Genomic DNA, 18,798 nt, shown 5'->3' with positions numbered 1-18,798 from the left:
AGTATGGTAGCCTGAAATGTTTTGGGTTTAAAGATACCAGCTTTGCCACGGGTTAACATTGGATGAGTATTGTGGAGTGGCATGGGCGGTGGTGATTCGGGGGTAGCCGGGAAGGACCCAAAACGGAACGGGCTGGAGATGTTGTGGATATGGGGTGGTTTGAGTTGGTTGTGGGTGTGGGTGGTGGTTGGGGGTGTATTGTGGGTGACGGTCGAAGGGGTGATAAGGGGTGGTTGGGTAGTGGGTGGAGGTATGGGGGAAGGTGGTGAGGGACCCTGTGAGTATGTTGGAAAAAGGGGAAGGATGCCAATGAATGATGTATTTGTGGAGGAGGAAATAGACTCGTAGGGAAACTCGTTTTCGACAAATTTGACATGACGATATATGTACACTTTATGAGTTTGTGGGTCATGACAGCGATAACCCTTGGAGGTAGGATGATAGCCCAAAAAAATACAAGGACGGGATTGGGGTTGTAATTTGTGAGTAATATGAGGGCGTAGCCAAGGGTAGGCAAGACACCCAAAGACGCGGACGTTGGTATAATTGGGAAGTTCTTGGTAAAGGAGTTTATAGGGTGATTTGTTGGAGAGAGTGTGACTGGGCATTCTGTTAATGAGGTAGTTTGCGGTGGCTAGAGCTTCTACCCAAAAGGAGACAGGGAGATGAGATTGATGTAGAAGAGTAACAACCGTTTCAATGAGATGGTGATGCTTACGCTCAACCACCCCATTCTGTTTGGGAGTGTATGGACAGGAGGTTTGATGTATAATTCCCAGGGATTGCAGAAACTAGCCAAAGATGTTATTGACATATTCCTTTCCATTGTCACTTCGAAAAAGTTTAACATGAGAATTGAATTGTGTTTTGACCATTTTTTCAAAAGTGACAAAGGTGGTGTATGCCTGTGATTTGTGTTTTAGTGGGTACAACCAAGTGTATTTTGTAAAATCATGCACAAAACAAATATAATAGCGAAAACCAGCAAATGAAGGAACAACAGTAGGACCCCATAGGTCAGAATGAATAAGTTGAAAAGGTGCAGTTGTACGCTGCTCAGATAAAGTAAAAGGTCATTTATGAGATTTAGCAGTTGAATAGGAGTCACAATTGTTTACATGAATGGAAGAAAAACCTAATTGAGACATTAAAGAATTTATTATATGAGTAGACGGGTGACCCAGACGACTGTGCCACAACAGACTGTGGCCATTAGCCGAAAGAGCCACCGGAGCCACAGGAACGCTTTCTGAAACTAGGTGGGCAGACGAACTTGTGCAAGGAAGAACGTACTGACCATGCTCACAGGGGCCCTGAAAAAATAACCCTCTTGGTAGTATTGTCTAGGATCTGAAAATCATTAGAGGTGAACAATGGTGAGCAATTATTGTCTTTTGTGAATTGGTGAACTGAAAGGAGATTGGATTTAATACAAGGGACGTGGGTTAGGTTACCTAGGTGAAACATAGCGGTGGGGGTTTTAATAGTACCCGTGCCAGTGTGAGAAATAGTAAGGGACTTACCGTTGCCAACAGTAATACCGTTGGAGCCATGATATTGATTTGGAGCGTTAAGCTTTGATAGATCAGAAGTAACGTGCATGTTGGCCCCACTATCCAACAACCATTAAGAGGAAGGGCCGGCTTGACATGCATAATTTGCACGGTTATCACTATTTCGGCTCTCCTCATACCGAAACCAGCAATGAGCAGCGGTGTGTCATGTTTTCTGACAGATTTGACAATTTGGACGATTCCGCTCATAAGTGCCCTGCCCGCCGCTGGAAGATGACTGCCCGCCACTGCCGAAGGAGTGCAGATTGTTGTTTCTGCCGTGCTGCTGACCGTCGTACGGCGGATGACTGCCCTGCCGACCGCCGCGCCCGCGGTCTTCGCTGTTTCTGCCATAGCCGCCGCGGCTCCACTGCCGGCCGCCACCATGCCCCCCGTGATAGTTCTGGCTTGCGGTGAGGGCGGTGGCCGGCTCCATACAGCGGCTTCTCGGAGAAGAAGTTTGCTCTCCAGATCCACATTGATTTCTTCACTTTTTATCCACGAGGAGAGAGTAGCCAGGTCAACGGGCGTTGGACTGATGTGAACCGTCTGTTAAATGGAGGAGTAAGCTTGTGGGAGCCCCCGAACGACGTACATGATGAGATCTTTTTCGGGAATGATTTCGTTCACGGTTTCGAGGGCTGTGATGATGGTGGAGACCGTGTCTAAATACTCCGCCATAGTTTTCGTGCCTTTCGTAATTGTGTGGAGGCGATCACGCAATTGAAAAATATGAGAGTGGGAAATTGATGCATAGCGTGTTGTGAGGGCCGTCCATAGGGCTGAAGCAGTTGTGTAGGATCAGATGTGTTTCTGAACCGTGGGAGAGATGACCATAATCAAACATGATCGGATCTGGCCATCCACGGCTTTCAAGGCGGCATGGCCTGGATTGGTTTTTTCTGATTTGTTCGTGGCGGTGATGGCTGCCGGCGGTGGTTTTGTGCGCCCATCGATGTATTTGAGAAGGTAATTGGCCTCAAGGGCTGTAAGAACGGTGATATTCCATGTAGGGTAATTTATGTCTGATAATTTTTCGGGAATCAGGGCATGAAGATGCCTGAGAAGGAGTTTAACGCCAGAAGGAAGTGAATCGAGAGGATCCACCTCGGTTGTCATGGCTTCCGCCGCCCAAGAGAAGAGGGGGAATGATCGGTGCCCCTAAAGAGAGAAAAAAAAACCTAGAGAAAAGAAGATCTAGGTTTTCTGGCTCTTGATACCATGAAGGAATATTGATTGTATTGATGTATTAACCTAATAAGGAAATACATGGGAGATATAGATAGGAGATATAGGAAGGAGTACTAATCCTAATAGGACTAGGATTAGTACACAGTAAATACTAATATTATTTAATACTATTATTTAATACTATCTGTTATTACCTATAAAGCTACTTTCCCACTAGCTTGCTGTGCTTTTTCAACTTTGCTCCCGTTTGATGCATTTTCCGATGTTTCCCCCTTCTTCCTTGTGTTGCTAGTCGTATTCATTATTTTGCTTATCACGGTATTATCCTCTTCTCTTGATTTCATCTCCACTCCCACTTGTACGGGGTGCTTACTGGATTGTTTGCTCCTTCTTATTCTTGTTATATTTCAAGTTGTCAAATTTGTATTCTTCCTAATAAATTAAATATAAATTTATATAGGCATAAAGCAGAAGGTTGCTTAAAAATAACACTAGTAAAAAGTAATATTATTTAAGATCACTTTTCTTAAATTGTCTGTACAAACTTCTGCCTTAACTGAAACTTAGGCAACTCACAAGTATCTACACGTAAATTTAAATCATATTTCATATTATTTAAGTTAAATTTAATCGAAAAAATTAATAGATAAAAAATTTAATAATAAGCATTTTTTATGACACCCAATAATTATATGGTCAATTACATGAGATATATGTTATAAAGTGATTAATGACTTATATCTTGGTTATATATGAATGTCATGGCTTTTATACTTGTATTTTCATGAAAGTTCTATCAAATGATATGAAAGCATGTTTTTCCAATAAATGTACCTTTTTTGACATGTTTTTGCATGGCTTTCATACTTAATGCTTAATTATATTAACCTCATTTTTATCCTTTTAAAAAATGTAGTTATTGGAAATTTAGTATTCTATAGATGATGGATAGGTTTGTAAGGTGCTTGAAGATGAAGACTTGCTGAGTCCTAATAGATTCGAGGACAATACCCATTATGTTCCTTTATGTCTTTTAGTCTTTATTTTAAGTTGTATATGAGATTAGTCCCAAATGTTGTAATCCAAAAGTTATTAGATGATTTTATGAGATATAAGTATATAAAGTTAGTAGTCTTCCGCTTGCTTGTTTTGTTCAATGTATTCTTCGTGTGTAAAGAAAGTTTTTAATTCTTCTCTTTATGTATAATAAGCAATGAATGATCCACGAGGCTTGTATAAGGCCTCTACAAGGTTGAAAACGCTGGTTACAACTAGGGGGGTGCTCTCGGATCGTGATAATATGTAAATTGAACTTATAAAACAAACTAAGATTTCAAGTACCTTTGGCAATGAGAAACGTGTTCCAACATCGAAGTCAAAGGTTGAAATCATTTCAAAAAATTTAACAGACCCACAATGTAAATGTTTAATTGGCATGTACTTCCCCATTTTCATATTATTGGCCATATTTCTCTTGCATGGTTCCAATAATATAAATAAAAATATTTTTTAATAATTTATCTTTACTTATCTTGGGTAAATTACGCTACTTAAGAACAAGGATAACCTATTATTATTGATATGTTTGTAATTAGTACAGTGAACTCTTCACACTTAAAATTATATGCTATGTAAACACTAGAAAAAAGCTGATATAGAAAACATAATAAGATTCCATAGTTATAGTTTTGTCGTTGCGCTTCATAGCTTTAGTTACGTTTTTTATGGAGATTGCATTTTATATTTAAGTCCAGTTGTACATCACTCTTGCGAATATGCAAATAGGGTAAGTGTATACAAATTTTGTATTTATATACTTCCGTTTGTATATTTCGCTACAAAGAAGGTAATGTATCATGATTTTTTATAAGTCGTATCTAAAAAATTTGGGTAAGCATATACATAATTATGGATTTAAATAATCATGAATCGAATTATACAAATTTTCAATTTATATAAATCAGGTGAATAACACGAATTTGAAAAACAGTAACCGTAAATTATAATTTTCTCAAATTGTAGTTATAATACCTAGTATAGGCTCAATGTTTGCTATGCCTAAACACAACCCACCCAATGGTTTGGGTTACAAGGTTTTTTATTCTATTTTGATCCATTAGACGAGAAGCAGAGAGAATTACAGCTAAAATATTATTTTAGTCAATGTTTGAGGTTATAAATATTATTTTAGAGTTTTGATGATTCCACTAGATATAAATTGTGATATTCGGTCTAGTTCAAATTTGGTTCATTTCTCAACACCGTTGGATGAATTTTGACTTTAGTCAACACTGAATTAAAAAACCTAAGTAATGAACATAATCGACCATATATGTAAATATTTTAGTTTCTTTTTCAATGATCCTGGTCATTCAAATACTAGTTGGTTTGACTTATTTTATATTAGTTATTAAGCTATTACTATTTTCCTTGTTTAATAGAGGACCTCAGTCACTGTTAGTCGCAGTGGTTGAGGGGGTTTCCTCCATGCCTAAAAGTGTGAAATGAGCCCACACATAAGGGAATTAGATTCCCCTTCTTTCCAAACCTCAACAAATCAATTATTTAGATAATAGTTAGGTATTATTTGTATATAATCTTTATAATTTTAAAAATATCAATTTTGTATTGTAACTTTATCTTTTTACCTGTTTTTAAAATTTAATTATTTTTCTTATAAGGAAAAAAAGGATAGGAAATATTAAACTATAATTTTTGAAATATTTGTAGTTATAAAAAAAGATAAAGAAATATTAAACTATAAAAATAGTTGCTTTATTAGAAGCAATTTTCATTATTATAAAATATTTTTGCTTCAAAAAACTAAAATTAAAGTAATTTAAACATGGTCTAAGAAATTGAAAAATGTTATTAAAACAATGGGATTTAAACATGGTCAAATAAATTCAAAAAATGCTAAAGATAACGTAGAGAATTTGCAAGTTATCATAAAAGCATTTATATAGATATCAAAATTTAATTAATCTATTATATCCCGACAAGGTCCTATATGCAAACATTTTCCTATACAAGATTTACAATATTATTTTATAAATAATTAGTTAAACTTTGAAATAATCGATAAATCGATATTTACGAAGTACTTGCTAATTGACTTTGCAAGGCGCATGTAGGTATACTAGGTAATATGAAAAGAATTGTCAAACTCATGTGCTTGCAGGTACTAAATAAAGAATAAGGTTTTTTGAACTTTCAACCTTAATACAAATTATAACAAGCACCTCTAAAACACTTCAGTCATTACAACATAAATTCATCCACAAGCGAAGGGGGTAACATTAGAATCTCTATGAATGATATACATCATTGTTTTCGCATAGGAGATGCCACTGTGTGTAGTGGATATTGCATTACTCTTCTCCCCTGCAACCTCAGCCTGCCACATAATGAACAAGATCATTTTACATGATTTCAAAAGAAACCAAGAAAGGGATTAAAAAAAGGTAAACTAGGAACTATGCGTGTGGTTTAAGCCAGTCAAATGTAAATAATACTTAAAAAAATGAGGGTTGCTCGGGGAACTACCTTTACCATGCTTAGGGTTTAAGCCAATCAACTGTAATTGAAATTGAACTTATGTGCTCCTTGGTTGTAAACAAACCAGGCAATCTAATAATAGACTACTAAGTTGTGGACTTATAACTTTTGACATTTTTGAAGAGTCCAAACAACATAGATTACGTTTATTGCCAGTACAGAATGGATATCAAATTGGACAAAATGCATCGTCCATGATGTATAAGTTCAGATTTATAGCAAGCAAATCCCGTATTAAGGTTATTGGTGCTCCCTTAGCGACCAATCACAAAGTATAAGTAAAAACTATTATGAATTGTCATGAAAAAGATAATCATATTTAAACACAATAAGAAAAAATACAAAATAAATATTATTTTGGATGACATAAAAGTTCTTTTATTTTTATTAAACCTTTTTTTAATGAAAAATTAGCAAAACGAGGCGAAAAAAAAGTGAGAAGAGATAATAGAAAATTCATCAAAGGGAGAGAATAATAACAAAAAGTCTATATAAATATATAGTTCGATACGAGATTAATGGGTGGTCTAGTACCCCAGAAGCTTCAATGTGGGTCCGCCCCTAGTATTAAAAGGTTAACATACAAGAACATTGATTAATGTAGTTTAACATGAAATGAATCTATACATAAGTAAGGTGATGTGACACTTCTATGTAGCCTAGAAAATCAAATATTTCATTTTCCAATATTTGACTTTTTCCATAAGTTTCTTCACTTATGTGCTACTAAGAAAAAATGTCTTAAAATACCTACTTAATATTAACTATAATTTATTGTATTTCTCTCTCGTTGATAACCTTTAACGTCTCTTAACTTTTTAAAACTATCTAAAACTGCCAAACAATTAATCTATTAATATTGCACTTCAGGGCAACATAGTTGCTTGAGATTGGGACTTCCATGTTGGAGGTCTCAAGTTTGAAATACCTTGTCGGCAAAATAAATAGGTTCTTCTGGGTCGAGGTTGTCGCGCCGGGCTTGCCTAGTAGGGATTACCTCTCTTATGCGGTTTGCGAGCTATTGCATGTGAGAGGGAGTTTTACCCTATGTGGATGCAAAATATAGATGTTATGGGTCTCCCTTATCATCAAAAAATAAATTAATCTATTAAAATGAAAAAGATATTCCACAAAAGGAAAGATAGAAACTTGAATTTGATAATTATTCTTTTTCCAAAACTGCATGCTTGTAATCTGTAATTCATGCCTTATTATTTGTATACTTAATGAAGAACAAAGAGGTTTTTCCTTCTTATAAGAGGATCATGCCAAAGAGTGTGTTTGTATATATATATATACATATATATATATACAACTTGGCAGCTATGAGCAGGGATATATATATATGTGTATATACATATATGTATACACACACACACATATATATACACACATATATGTGTGTGTGTATATATATATGTGTGTGTATATACATATATATATATATATATATATATATATACATATATGTATATACACACACATATATATATACACACACATATATATAAACATATATATATATATATATATATATATATATACACATATATGTATATACACACACATATATATATACACACACACATAAATAAACATATATATATGTATATATATATATATATATATATATACACACACACACACACACACATATATATATATATACACACATATATATATAAACATATATATATGTATATATATGTATATATATATATATATACACATATACATATATATATATATGTGTGTGTGTGTGTGTGTGTGTGTATATATATGTTTCGAGCATAGAATTTTTTTAGGCAATGTGATTATGAAGGGAAAGATGAGGCTAGCTGTAATGATCCTGAAGGTTATTTATGGAATTTTTTGGAAAATTATCATTTTATCCCTGCTCATAGCTGCCAAGTTGTGTTTGATAATCTTTTGAGAATTTCTTTGCAGCCGGATCGTAATGATGGGATTTTTGGAAATTTTGGAGGTTTGGAAGCATTTAAGTGGAAATGGTTAACTTTAATCAACATTTGTTTTTCTGAGTTTAGGAATGGAATCCTCTCAGTTCCATAAGCTTTGGGATGTGCCTTTTGGGATTATCAAGGCTACTGGACAGGTTTTGAGGTATTTAGAATAGTTCTGGAAAGTTTTTGTGTTTTGAAAGTTGAAAGCATACTATAGTTGACCAAAGTCAATATTTGGTGGTAACAAGCTCATAGTGAAATTTAAACAGTTCCATTAGCTCCAAAATATTGTTTTTTGTCTATGTGTAATATTCTAGAAATTAAGAATATACATCTCATTGAGACTAATCTCACTCTCTCGTTGAATCCCATGTTCGCTGTATTTCTGGGTGATGCAATCGTTGCATCTTGTTATTTAATCAATAGAATGTCCTAGTTATAAAATTAGATTCCACATTCCATGTTGTTTCCTTACATACATATTTACTCTACCCCCATTGCGTTTTAGGAGCACGTGCTTGGTTCATATTTTAGACACTGTTAATGAAAAATTAGCTCCATGTGCTATCAAATGTGTCACGTGCTCTGTTCTTAATTTAACCCCGGGTAAACAAAAATTAGCTCATTGTGCTTTCAAATGTGTCTTTCTTGATTACTCTCAATTTAACAACTACGGTGATGGGAGAGCAAAAATAAATTCTGAATGTATATTATCTATCCTGGAATCGAGTCATGAACTCCAGGGCCTCCTCTCTTAAGGCCCTTCAAACCCCAAAAAATGACATAGGAGTGAATCTCAAAAGCCTAGACAATATCTTCTACTCCTCTATTTTTGTGGCAGCTAAACGTGCCGCTGGTTGAGGTAATACAGGGGATGGAGGTACCTCAATATGATAGGCTGCACTCCTAGGTCTATAATGCATGGCACTAGGCCCTCCTACACGTCTGTAAGTGCTTCTATTAGCTGTGCAGTGACCTTAAGATGGGGCTACAACTCGTCTTTGACCTATAGGTCAATCTTTAACTCATTTTCTCTGTTGGGCCTTATATTTAGGCTCAAGAGCATCGCCCCTAGCTACTACACTCCTCATGTAAACACTATATAAAAAATAATAAAAAATGATATTTTTAGAAACCAAACACAACTAACACACATGAAACGGAATCAAAGGTGAGAATCACCTAAAATGTCTTGTAGTATTCTTAAAAATTAACACAGACATCTCTTGACTGATTCATTGGATTCTAATAGACAACAGCTTTGTTCAGATGGCATTGGTGAACCTGTAGTTGTGAGAAAAACTTTATCAAGACCCAAAACACCGGGTCATGATGACACCTACTACAATCCCCCATTATGTAATCCTACCAAAGGATCATACTCCCATTACGTCTAAGGGTAGACTAACCTACTGGTAAGTTGTAATATCATGACTCATGGTTTTGGATCGTGAAAATTTGTTATCAAATCAAAGAAAATTTAATTCAAAGCTTCTTATAAAGACGACTTATTATTTATAAATTTTTAATCATTCTTTTTTGCTACCTTCTCTTTTTAGTTGAATCTATTGATAATCGTTAACTACCTTGAGCTAGCATGAGGACTCTCAAATTATAATTTTATTCTAGCATTTCCATATATGGTGTTAGATCCATATCCTTAGTATGGCCGCTTTTTAATTGTATTTCAAGATTGGTTTAGCAGTAAATCATTTCCCAGTATAGATTTCTACGGTCGTATAGATTCGAGATGAGGTTGTTGAACAAATTGAACTACAAGTTATGGAAGACATATATGGAATCGTAACTTCTTGTTGAAGAAGTTTGGTATGTTTTTAATGGAAGTAACACAGCTCCTCATGTAAATGGATCAAGATATAATAGTGCATGCAAGAAGTGCAAGCAAATTAATGCATAAAGACGAAGTGCATCTCTAAAGAATCAACCTCCTATACTTTATTTGATCATATTATAAAGTGTAAATTAGTTAATTATATATAGAAGTCCCTCAATCAGTTTTTCAATAAGAAAATTGAAGATCGACTTTATACTAGAGACTTTAACTCAATTAATTTCTGTATCAAGCGCCTAATATAATGAAGATAGGTGTGTAAAGATATTATCCCCAACTACTTGAACACTCTGCTATTTATATATAATAATAACTGCTAAACCCTAGATTGACTGGATACATCTGAAAGAAAGGAGGTATCACCGAAGATTCATAAAAATAAGACCCTAGTGATACGTCTGTTGTCGATAATATATATCTGATTCCACATCATAAAATAATGAAGGAACAAATACTATAATATATGGAATGTATGTTATGTAAAATAGTTAAATGAAGCAATCGATTATAACTAAAAATACAAAGATGAAGATTAGATCAGATGATGGATTGTAATAAATACAACTAAATAGTAAGGTATGTATGTGTACTTTAACAAAAAGCTTTACTACTGAAAATATATATGACAAATACTGAATATAATGCAACTTTACTTTTTATGGGAAATTATATTGATAGATAAGTATAACATGAGTCATATGATGATATAACATCTTGCCTACATTGTTAGAGTCATTCTTTATTTTTAGCGGGTAAAGAAAGAATTGATGAATGGATCTAATCTTTAAGCCTTTACTACTGTCTTAGTGGTGAGTTATCTGAATCAACTATATGCTTCTATCTTACAGTGGCAGTGTAATTCTAGAGTATTAATTATGTGAACCTATATCCAACTCAATGCTTCATACCAGTCCCAAACTATGCATTGATGCTAGATAACTTTAAAGTTGTCCCACTTCAAGAAAAATGTCTCACATTCCCAAAACAAAACTGAAATCTTTCTTGAACCTTTCTTAACTTGGTTCATTAGAACTGACTAAACATGCTTTAAAATCGATAATGCTTTATTTTGTAATTGATTTTTCTTTGTTTCTAAATAGAATTCACTTAAAGAAAATTTCACTTTCTTTAAACTCTTTTTGAAAATATTGTTTTAAGAATTTTAACATACTTTACTCATAAACCTAATGCGTAAGAAGTAATATGACATGGTTTTCAAATAACATTAACTAAGAAGGGACCATGTGGTTTTATAAGAATGAATCCTAAATCAATCAAAAATCATTAATAATATGTGGACAATAATTTTAACATTATAATAAGCAATGAACAATTCATAAAAGAGAAATTCGAAATAATGGTCATTGGAGTAAGGACCTTATCTTTAAATCTTGTTAATCGAAATTTTAGATGTGGGGTGTTAGGCTGATCTATGTCTCTCTCTACAATATCCTTAAAAATCGTGAAAAAATAGAATTTTGAAGAGGACCTAGTTTGGGGAGTTTATTGCATAGAATATGAAAAAAATGAGTATCCAATGTGATATAATCCCCTCATCAAAGTTAAATTTTGATTTTTAGGATTTACATTCTTTGATTTCATGAAAAATGGTGAGTCTATGAGACTATTCCATAGTTCATGGAATGATCCACAACTCGTGGAATGTTATCGTGAAACTCAAATGTATTTTCTTATTTCACGTTGGAAATTTTTAGGCCAATATTCCATGTCTCACAGTATACTTCTACAGAATTTACGAGTTTTCCTTATCCTATGATACAATTTCTAGATGCCTATGTAAGGTTCATACTATCAACTACGACCCAAATTTTCAAGACTTGGAACTTGGGACAATATTTTCCTCTTTGAATCTTTTCAATGAGTACAACAAAGGCTCGTGGAATGATCCATGAATCATGAAAATCCTCCTTAGAAGTAAGGTTAGGGGTGATTTCTGAATGCAAAGTCTTGAGTATTCTTTTTTTTTTGAAATATTGGGTGTCACATTTTGTTCAATAAGTCGTAACTTTGATAACCAAGTTATTGAGTGTTTCTCCATTTTCTATGGATTTGAAGGAGACAATATATAAAGTTTTCTTATTTGCATCCTACTGAGATTGTAGGCAAATGGAATATAACAAAGATGAGTTCTAAAGGTCAGATAAATTGGTGACCAACAATTAGCCTAGAAGGACATTGCTGGAGCTAAAAAATTTGCTTTAAATGCTTAAAATAGGTTTCCAGCCAAAAGTTATGGTAATTCTCAGTTCATATTGATTATCAATGTTTATGTTGCTCATGAGAAGAAGAAGACTAATGTAGAATTGTATTTTACTAGTATCTTTTCTATAGAAACCTGAGCTGATGATGAAAAAATTTGAAATATTACACTAGAGTTCCTCAAGCTCTTCAACCAGATAAAAGTCATATTATTGGGAGAAGACAAGCTCTATTATATCTGAAGTTGTGAGTTTGTTTCTTATAGAACCAAAAGAAAAATGTTGGAAAATAATATGGATCTTGTCACATTAGGGTTTACCCCCTAGACGTAACCGGCGTTATCGTCCTTTTTATGTACTAAGACTAGCATCTTAGTCTCATGTCATTACATTCATAGTTTTAAAAATGCAGAAAAATCTAAAACTTTCATTACATCTTTAGGAGGTTTACATACACCTCTACATAAACATAATATATAGTCATATCGAGTATACATAGAGGCTTCATATAGGAAGGTTACATAGCCTTTTACTTTTATTGCACATACATATATATATATGTATATTTATAAAATAGAAAGATAGTCTCAAAGATTGTCTCATCTCATACCATCTAAACGATAACATTGGTATAGCCCTATATCAAATATAAAGAAGCCACATAAATACTTATACAATTCGTACAAAATGAAAATCGAATGACCATAAAGGAGTCTCAAACTCATAAAAATGAAACTTCATAGGCAAGATATTGACAATGCCCTTGGAAAATGAAGACCTACCCACATGGATGATAGAAAATATCCAAGCCTTCTTCAAGTCGTCTCGAATGAAAATTAAACGATCGGAACCTGAAATATTTGAGAAAAAGAGAAGAAAATGGGGTTAGCAAAACATGATAAAAAAGGACATTTAGTAATAACATGTCATTTAACAAGTTTAAAGGTCTCATGCATAACAATGCAAGTCATACCAATAAAGCAAACATACTTACTAACTCAAACAAGTAATATGTATCCTCACATACTTAAAACCCATGATTTACTACAACTCTATAATCAAGCAATGACATCACAAAATGAATATGAGTTAATAATATCATAATAATCAAGACAACTAATGATGAATCCTCATCAAATCAACAAGTGTAATGTCCAAACAAATCCCCATAACCTTGCTCAACCAAGTAGACTTAGCAAGAAAACATAACCAACGTCCTACTTAAACAATATAATCCAATAACATATATCAAAAGTAAAATCATCATTTCATAGTCATCTAAATTGTACCATCAACATAGTATCATCATATACATCATTATCATATACATACATAATATCATCTTCCTAAAGCTTCCATCAAGGTCAACTAGTGCAAGGCATAAAAAGCGTCCAATACCCCTACTTAGGCTAAGTTAAACCTCTCAAGTCACCTTAGTTTAGACTTCATTACTTTATTTTAATTTAGGGAATACTTTTTACTTTATTTTAATTTAGGGAATACTTTCCTTAACTGAGATAGACCACATGATCTAAGCGTGGAATACGGTGTTGTAAAACCTTACACCGATGGAAGATGGTCTACAGTCCAAAGTAGAACCAAACATAAACATAATTTCTAGGTGGATCCACTAGATAGTCTTCTTATGAGGGCAACATAGTTCAAGAACTAAGAGATAGTATATTCCCTCTAGATACCACTTGGTCGTTTGGGCCTCCTCTCATGTGAATCTATTGGATGAATATTCATCTTTTGGAAGTCAACATATCATATAGAACTATAGGGGAATCTTCCTCTTTGCGAAGTCATCACCTCCCATTGTCAAGTTCACTCGGGTTTGGGCCTCCTCTCATGTGAATCTATTGGATGAATATTCATCTTTTGGAAGTCAACATATCATATAGAACTATAGGGCGAATCTTCCTCTTTGCGAAGTCATCACCTCCCATTGTCAAGTTCACTCGGGACTAAACTAAGTCCCTTTGTTTAAATTTCTTTAAGCCGTTAATTATCAATCTTAGCTTAGTTTAGGTCATAGGGTCTACCATTTTTATAATTATCATCATCAATAGCTCAATAAGAATTGAATGAGTATATTCCTTTCATCACAATTCATATAAGTTAGGTTAACACATTATCATTTCATAGCATATCAAGGCACACAGATAGTTATCACCATCCTTATATCACATACACCTTAATCAACCTCACAACATAGATAAGACATTTCAATTCAACATCATACAACCCTATCATCCTAGTATAAGGCATACTCCTATATAATATCATGACTTAACCATAATTGATCACAATTGGAAGTAAAAATAGAGATTCCAAGACTTACCAAATCTTCCACATAATTCATCATTTAGGCCTTATCTTTAAACCTCAATTCGATAAATTTAGTTGTTCAACATCATAATTCAATAATCAACATGATAACAATGCTAGAATAAACACTATAGCACAATTCAATACTAGATCATACTTAAAATAATCTTTTTAGGCCAAGTTTCACAACCTAGATCACTTCTCAAGATCAACATGAAAGGATACAATTCATTCCAATTAGTTAAGTATTGGTGTAACAACATCAAGTAACAGTGATTTAACCCATAATCTAGACAATTTAATGAATCACAACCAAATTTACATCAAGATCAAACTTCGAGTTAAGGGTTAGTGATCATAATCTTCAAATTGAACAAAAACATAAAAATAAAAGTACATGTTAATAAATCCATAACATCCTAAATAAATCATAAAAAACTCTGTTCACAACACCATTTTGTAATTGGATGAAACCCATATAAAATCAACTTCTGAAATCCATTTTGAAGGAACTTTTGATGAATAGTCTCAACGGTGAATTAGATAACATATCTTAACGTTTGATGAAGAATTGATGGTGAGTTATCCCTTTTCCTTCTATTTAACCCCTTTCCTTCCTAGTTTTTAATAGTGAGTTCAAGTAAAGAGAGAAGAAAGAGAGTTTATTTTGTGAGTTATGTTTAGATTAAGGAGGGTAGGGGTATTTATATTGGGAGTTAAACTATTTAATTAGTATCCCCTTAATCCATAAATAACCACTAAACCACCTAATTAATTACATAAACTAAATTTAAAATGTGCAGCAACTCAAGACCCTCACAGACGGAACCCCACCTACGGGCCGTCTGTGAGTCGATGGACAACCCCCTTCCGTCCTACACTCCGTATGTGAGTTCAGAGACTATGCATGCGAGGGGCTTCCTCAATGTGTCTATGTATGGGACGACTGTGGCATCCATGTCCCGTTGATCCACACACAGGTCGTCTGTTGCCCCGTTGATGCACACTGCCAGACAGTGTTGCCTCAAACTGCAAGGGTCCTCCTTAAGGGCCCTTGGTTGGTCTTTGAGGAGTCATACCCAGACGTTTTGACCAAGAAATAACTTAAACACCTATTGCCTACTCTTTCACCACTTTTCGTAAATTTACGAATCCTAAAAGCTAGTAAAATATGCAAAGGCAAGCTAATACCTCTTTAAACAAACTTTCAGACGTCGTGGACATTCTTGGATGTTTTGGTTCTTAAATTTCCTAAATGACATACATTAATCAAAAAGGACTTAAAAACAGTAATTAGACCCCATGACACCTATGTTAGACTTTATGACACGTCTTGGATTTTCAAGGTGTCACATTATCCCCCCCTTCGTTAGGAACATTCATCCCCGAATGACACAAAAACTTGTTTGAAGGAAGGAATAGACTCAAGAATAGAAGTCCAACCAATCAACAATATCAAATCAACATAAATTGTATCATTTAAACAAGGTAAATTTTAAAACTCCAATTACCAAATATAAGGCTCAAAACACTTCATCATGAGGTATTTCCTTCTCACAACACTCATGATCTCAATATACATTACATGAGTGAATTAGAACTAAGTTCAACTTAGCAACATGATACATATCATTTCATAAAGACTCACCTACCAAAATGCACAACTTAGCTCAAATAAACCAAAAAGGCAAAAATCAAGTTTTAGAGGTATTACTTCAATGTCATGCAACCCCAAAATGCACATTTTTACTTCACCAAAAAAAGAAACTTCAATTTCTAGTCATATTCATATTACCAAACAGAATGAGTAACCTTAATTTTCAAAAAGATGAGGGCAACAATACTTCATGTCAACCTCAGCCTCCGATGTTGCACCCTCAACTAGATGATTCTTCCATAACACCTTTAAAGAAGCCACCTCTTTATTCCTTAACTTCTCGACTTGACTATCAAGAATTTGAATCGGAAATTCCTCATAGGAGAGGTTATACTTGACACCAAGACCCTTAATAGGATGAAATGACTCGTGATCACCGATACACTTCTTCAACATGGAAACATGGAAAAGCAGATGAACCGAAGCCAATTCACTTGGAAGTTGCAATTCATAGGTAACCTTACAAACCCTTTGCAAGATTTCATAGGGACCCACATAACGAGGACTCAACTTTCCTTTCTTGCCTAATCTAACCACCCCTTTCATTGGTGAAATTTTCAAATACGCCTTATCACCTTCTTCAAACTCCGAATCCCTTCTCCTATGGTCAGCATTAGACTTTTGCCGACTATAGGCCGTTTGTAATGGGATCCTTATGATATGAACTTTTTCCAATGTCTTATAAACTAAATCAGGACAATGAAGTGAAGGTTCACCCATTTCAAACCATCCAATAGGAGACCTACACCTCCTACCATACAAGGCTTCATAGGGAGCCATGGAAACGGATGAATGAAAACTATTATTGTAGGCCAACTCCACCAAAGACAAATGTTAATTCCAATTCCCTTAAAAATCAATAATGGACGCCCTAAGCATCTATTCAAGGGTTTGAATAGCGTGTTCCCCTTGACCATCCATTTGGGGATGAAAAGCGGTACTCAACTTCACCATAGTACCCAACCCTTTTTGGAATGATCTCCAAATTCTATATATGAATTGTGCACCACGATCTTATTTGATAGATAACGGAATACCATAGCGACATAAAATATCATCTATGAAGACTATTGCATAATCTTCCACCGAATATGTAGACTTGATGGGAATAAAGCGAGCGGACTTAGTTAACCGATCCACAAACACCCATATGGAATCATATGATTTTTTAGTCCGAGCTAAACCTACTACAATGTCCATATTGATGTCTTCCCCTTCCGAAGTAGGAATTAGGATCTCTTGTAGTAAGCCACCCGACTTTTGGTGTTCAGCCTTTACCTGATGGAATTTTGGACATTTAGCAAAAGTCTCTGCTATATCCCTTTTTAAACCTTCCCACCAATATATCTCCCTTAGGTCATGATACATTTTTGTTAAACGCGGATGAATTGAGTAGCAGGACCTTTCAGATTCATCTAGGATCCAGTCCCTCAACCTATCTACATCGGGAGCACACATTCATTCTTGGTACCTTAGCGCACCATCCCCCTTAAGGAGAATAATTCATTCAACATGCCAAGATTCGATTCTCTCAACTTCATTAATGCTTGTTTAAGGTTTTGTTTAGACTTCACCTCAACTACTAGAGATGACTCGGGATTTTGATTGACAATAGCACCCCCATTCGAAGAACCTTCAAACCTCACCCCCAACCTAGGCAACCTATGAAATCCCCTTGCTAGGTCCTTCTTGGCTTCGTCAATGTAGGATACACTACCCATAGTTATACGACTTAGGGAATCCGCAAAAATATTTGCCTTGTTGGGGGTGATAGAGCACTCTCGTATCATAATATTTTAACAACTATAACCACCTTCTTTGTCGGAGATTCAACTTATTTTAGGTAAACACATATTGGACACTCTTACGGTCGGTAAATACATCAACATGAACCCATACAAGTAATGCCTCCATATTTTCAAAGAAAACACTACCGTCGCTAATTCAAGGACATAAGTGGATAATTTCTCTGAAAAACTTAAGTTGCCTAGAGACATAGGCTATAACTTTTGCGTGTGGTATAATCACACACCCCAAACCTACTTGGGATGTGTCATAACGTACTACAAACCCCTTTGTACCCTCCGGTAAAGTCAACACTGTAGCGGAAGTGAGCCTATCTTTCAACAATTTGAAACTTTTCTCACATACCGCCGACCACTCAAATTTCTTATTATTTTGGGTCAAAGTACTGAAAGGAGATGCAATCGACACAAATCCATCCATGAACCTTCGATAAAAACCCACTAAACCCATGAAACTCCTAATATAGATTGTAGTCAATGGTCTAGGATAATTCTTTACCGCCTCTATTTTCATTTGGTGTATCTCAACTCCTTCACTTGAGATGATATGCAAAGAGATGTCACCTACCTCAACTAAAACTCACACATGCTATATTTGGCAAACAATTGATGTTCTTTAAGGGTTTAAATACCACCCTCAAATGACCCATGTGATCTCGTTCTTCGAATAT

General features: G+C 34.6%; 1 protein-coding gene across 1 annotated transcript; it reads right to left on the bottom strand.

Annotated features, from left to right (window-relative positions):
• Window positions 1-16,478: 16,478 nt before the first annotated feature.
• Window positions 16,479-17,102, bottom strand: LOC138340374 (uncharacterized). Its single transcript, XM_069292092.1, has one exon. The coding sequence runs from the start codon at window positions 17,100-17,102 to the stop codon at window positions 16,479-16,481; it is 624 nt and encodes a 207-aa protein (XP_069148193.1).
• Between the last annotated feature and the right edge of the window lie 1,696 nt (window positions 17,103-18,798).

This window comes from Solanum lycopersicum, chromosome 12 (genome assembly GCF_036512215.1).
Source record: "Solanum lycopersicum chromosome 12, SLM_r2.1".
Taxonomy (NCBI): Eukaryota; Viridiplantae; Streptophyta; class Magnoliopsida; order Solanales; family Solanaceae; genus Solanum; species Solanum lycopersicum.
The sequence above is the reverse complement of the archived record's forward strand: the minus strand, read 5'-3'. Positions and strand labels throughout refer to the sequence as shown.

What these genes read in the sequence shown, in the direction of transcription:
- LOC138340374 (XM_069292092.1), bottom strand. Translation starts at nt 17,102, where the DNA reads ATGGCTCCCTATGAAGCCTTGTATGGTAGGAGGTGTAGGTCTCCTATT.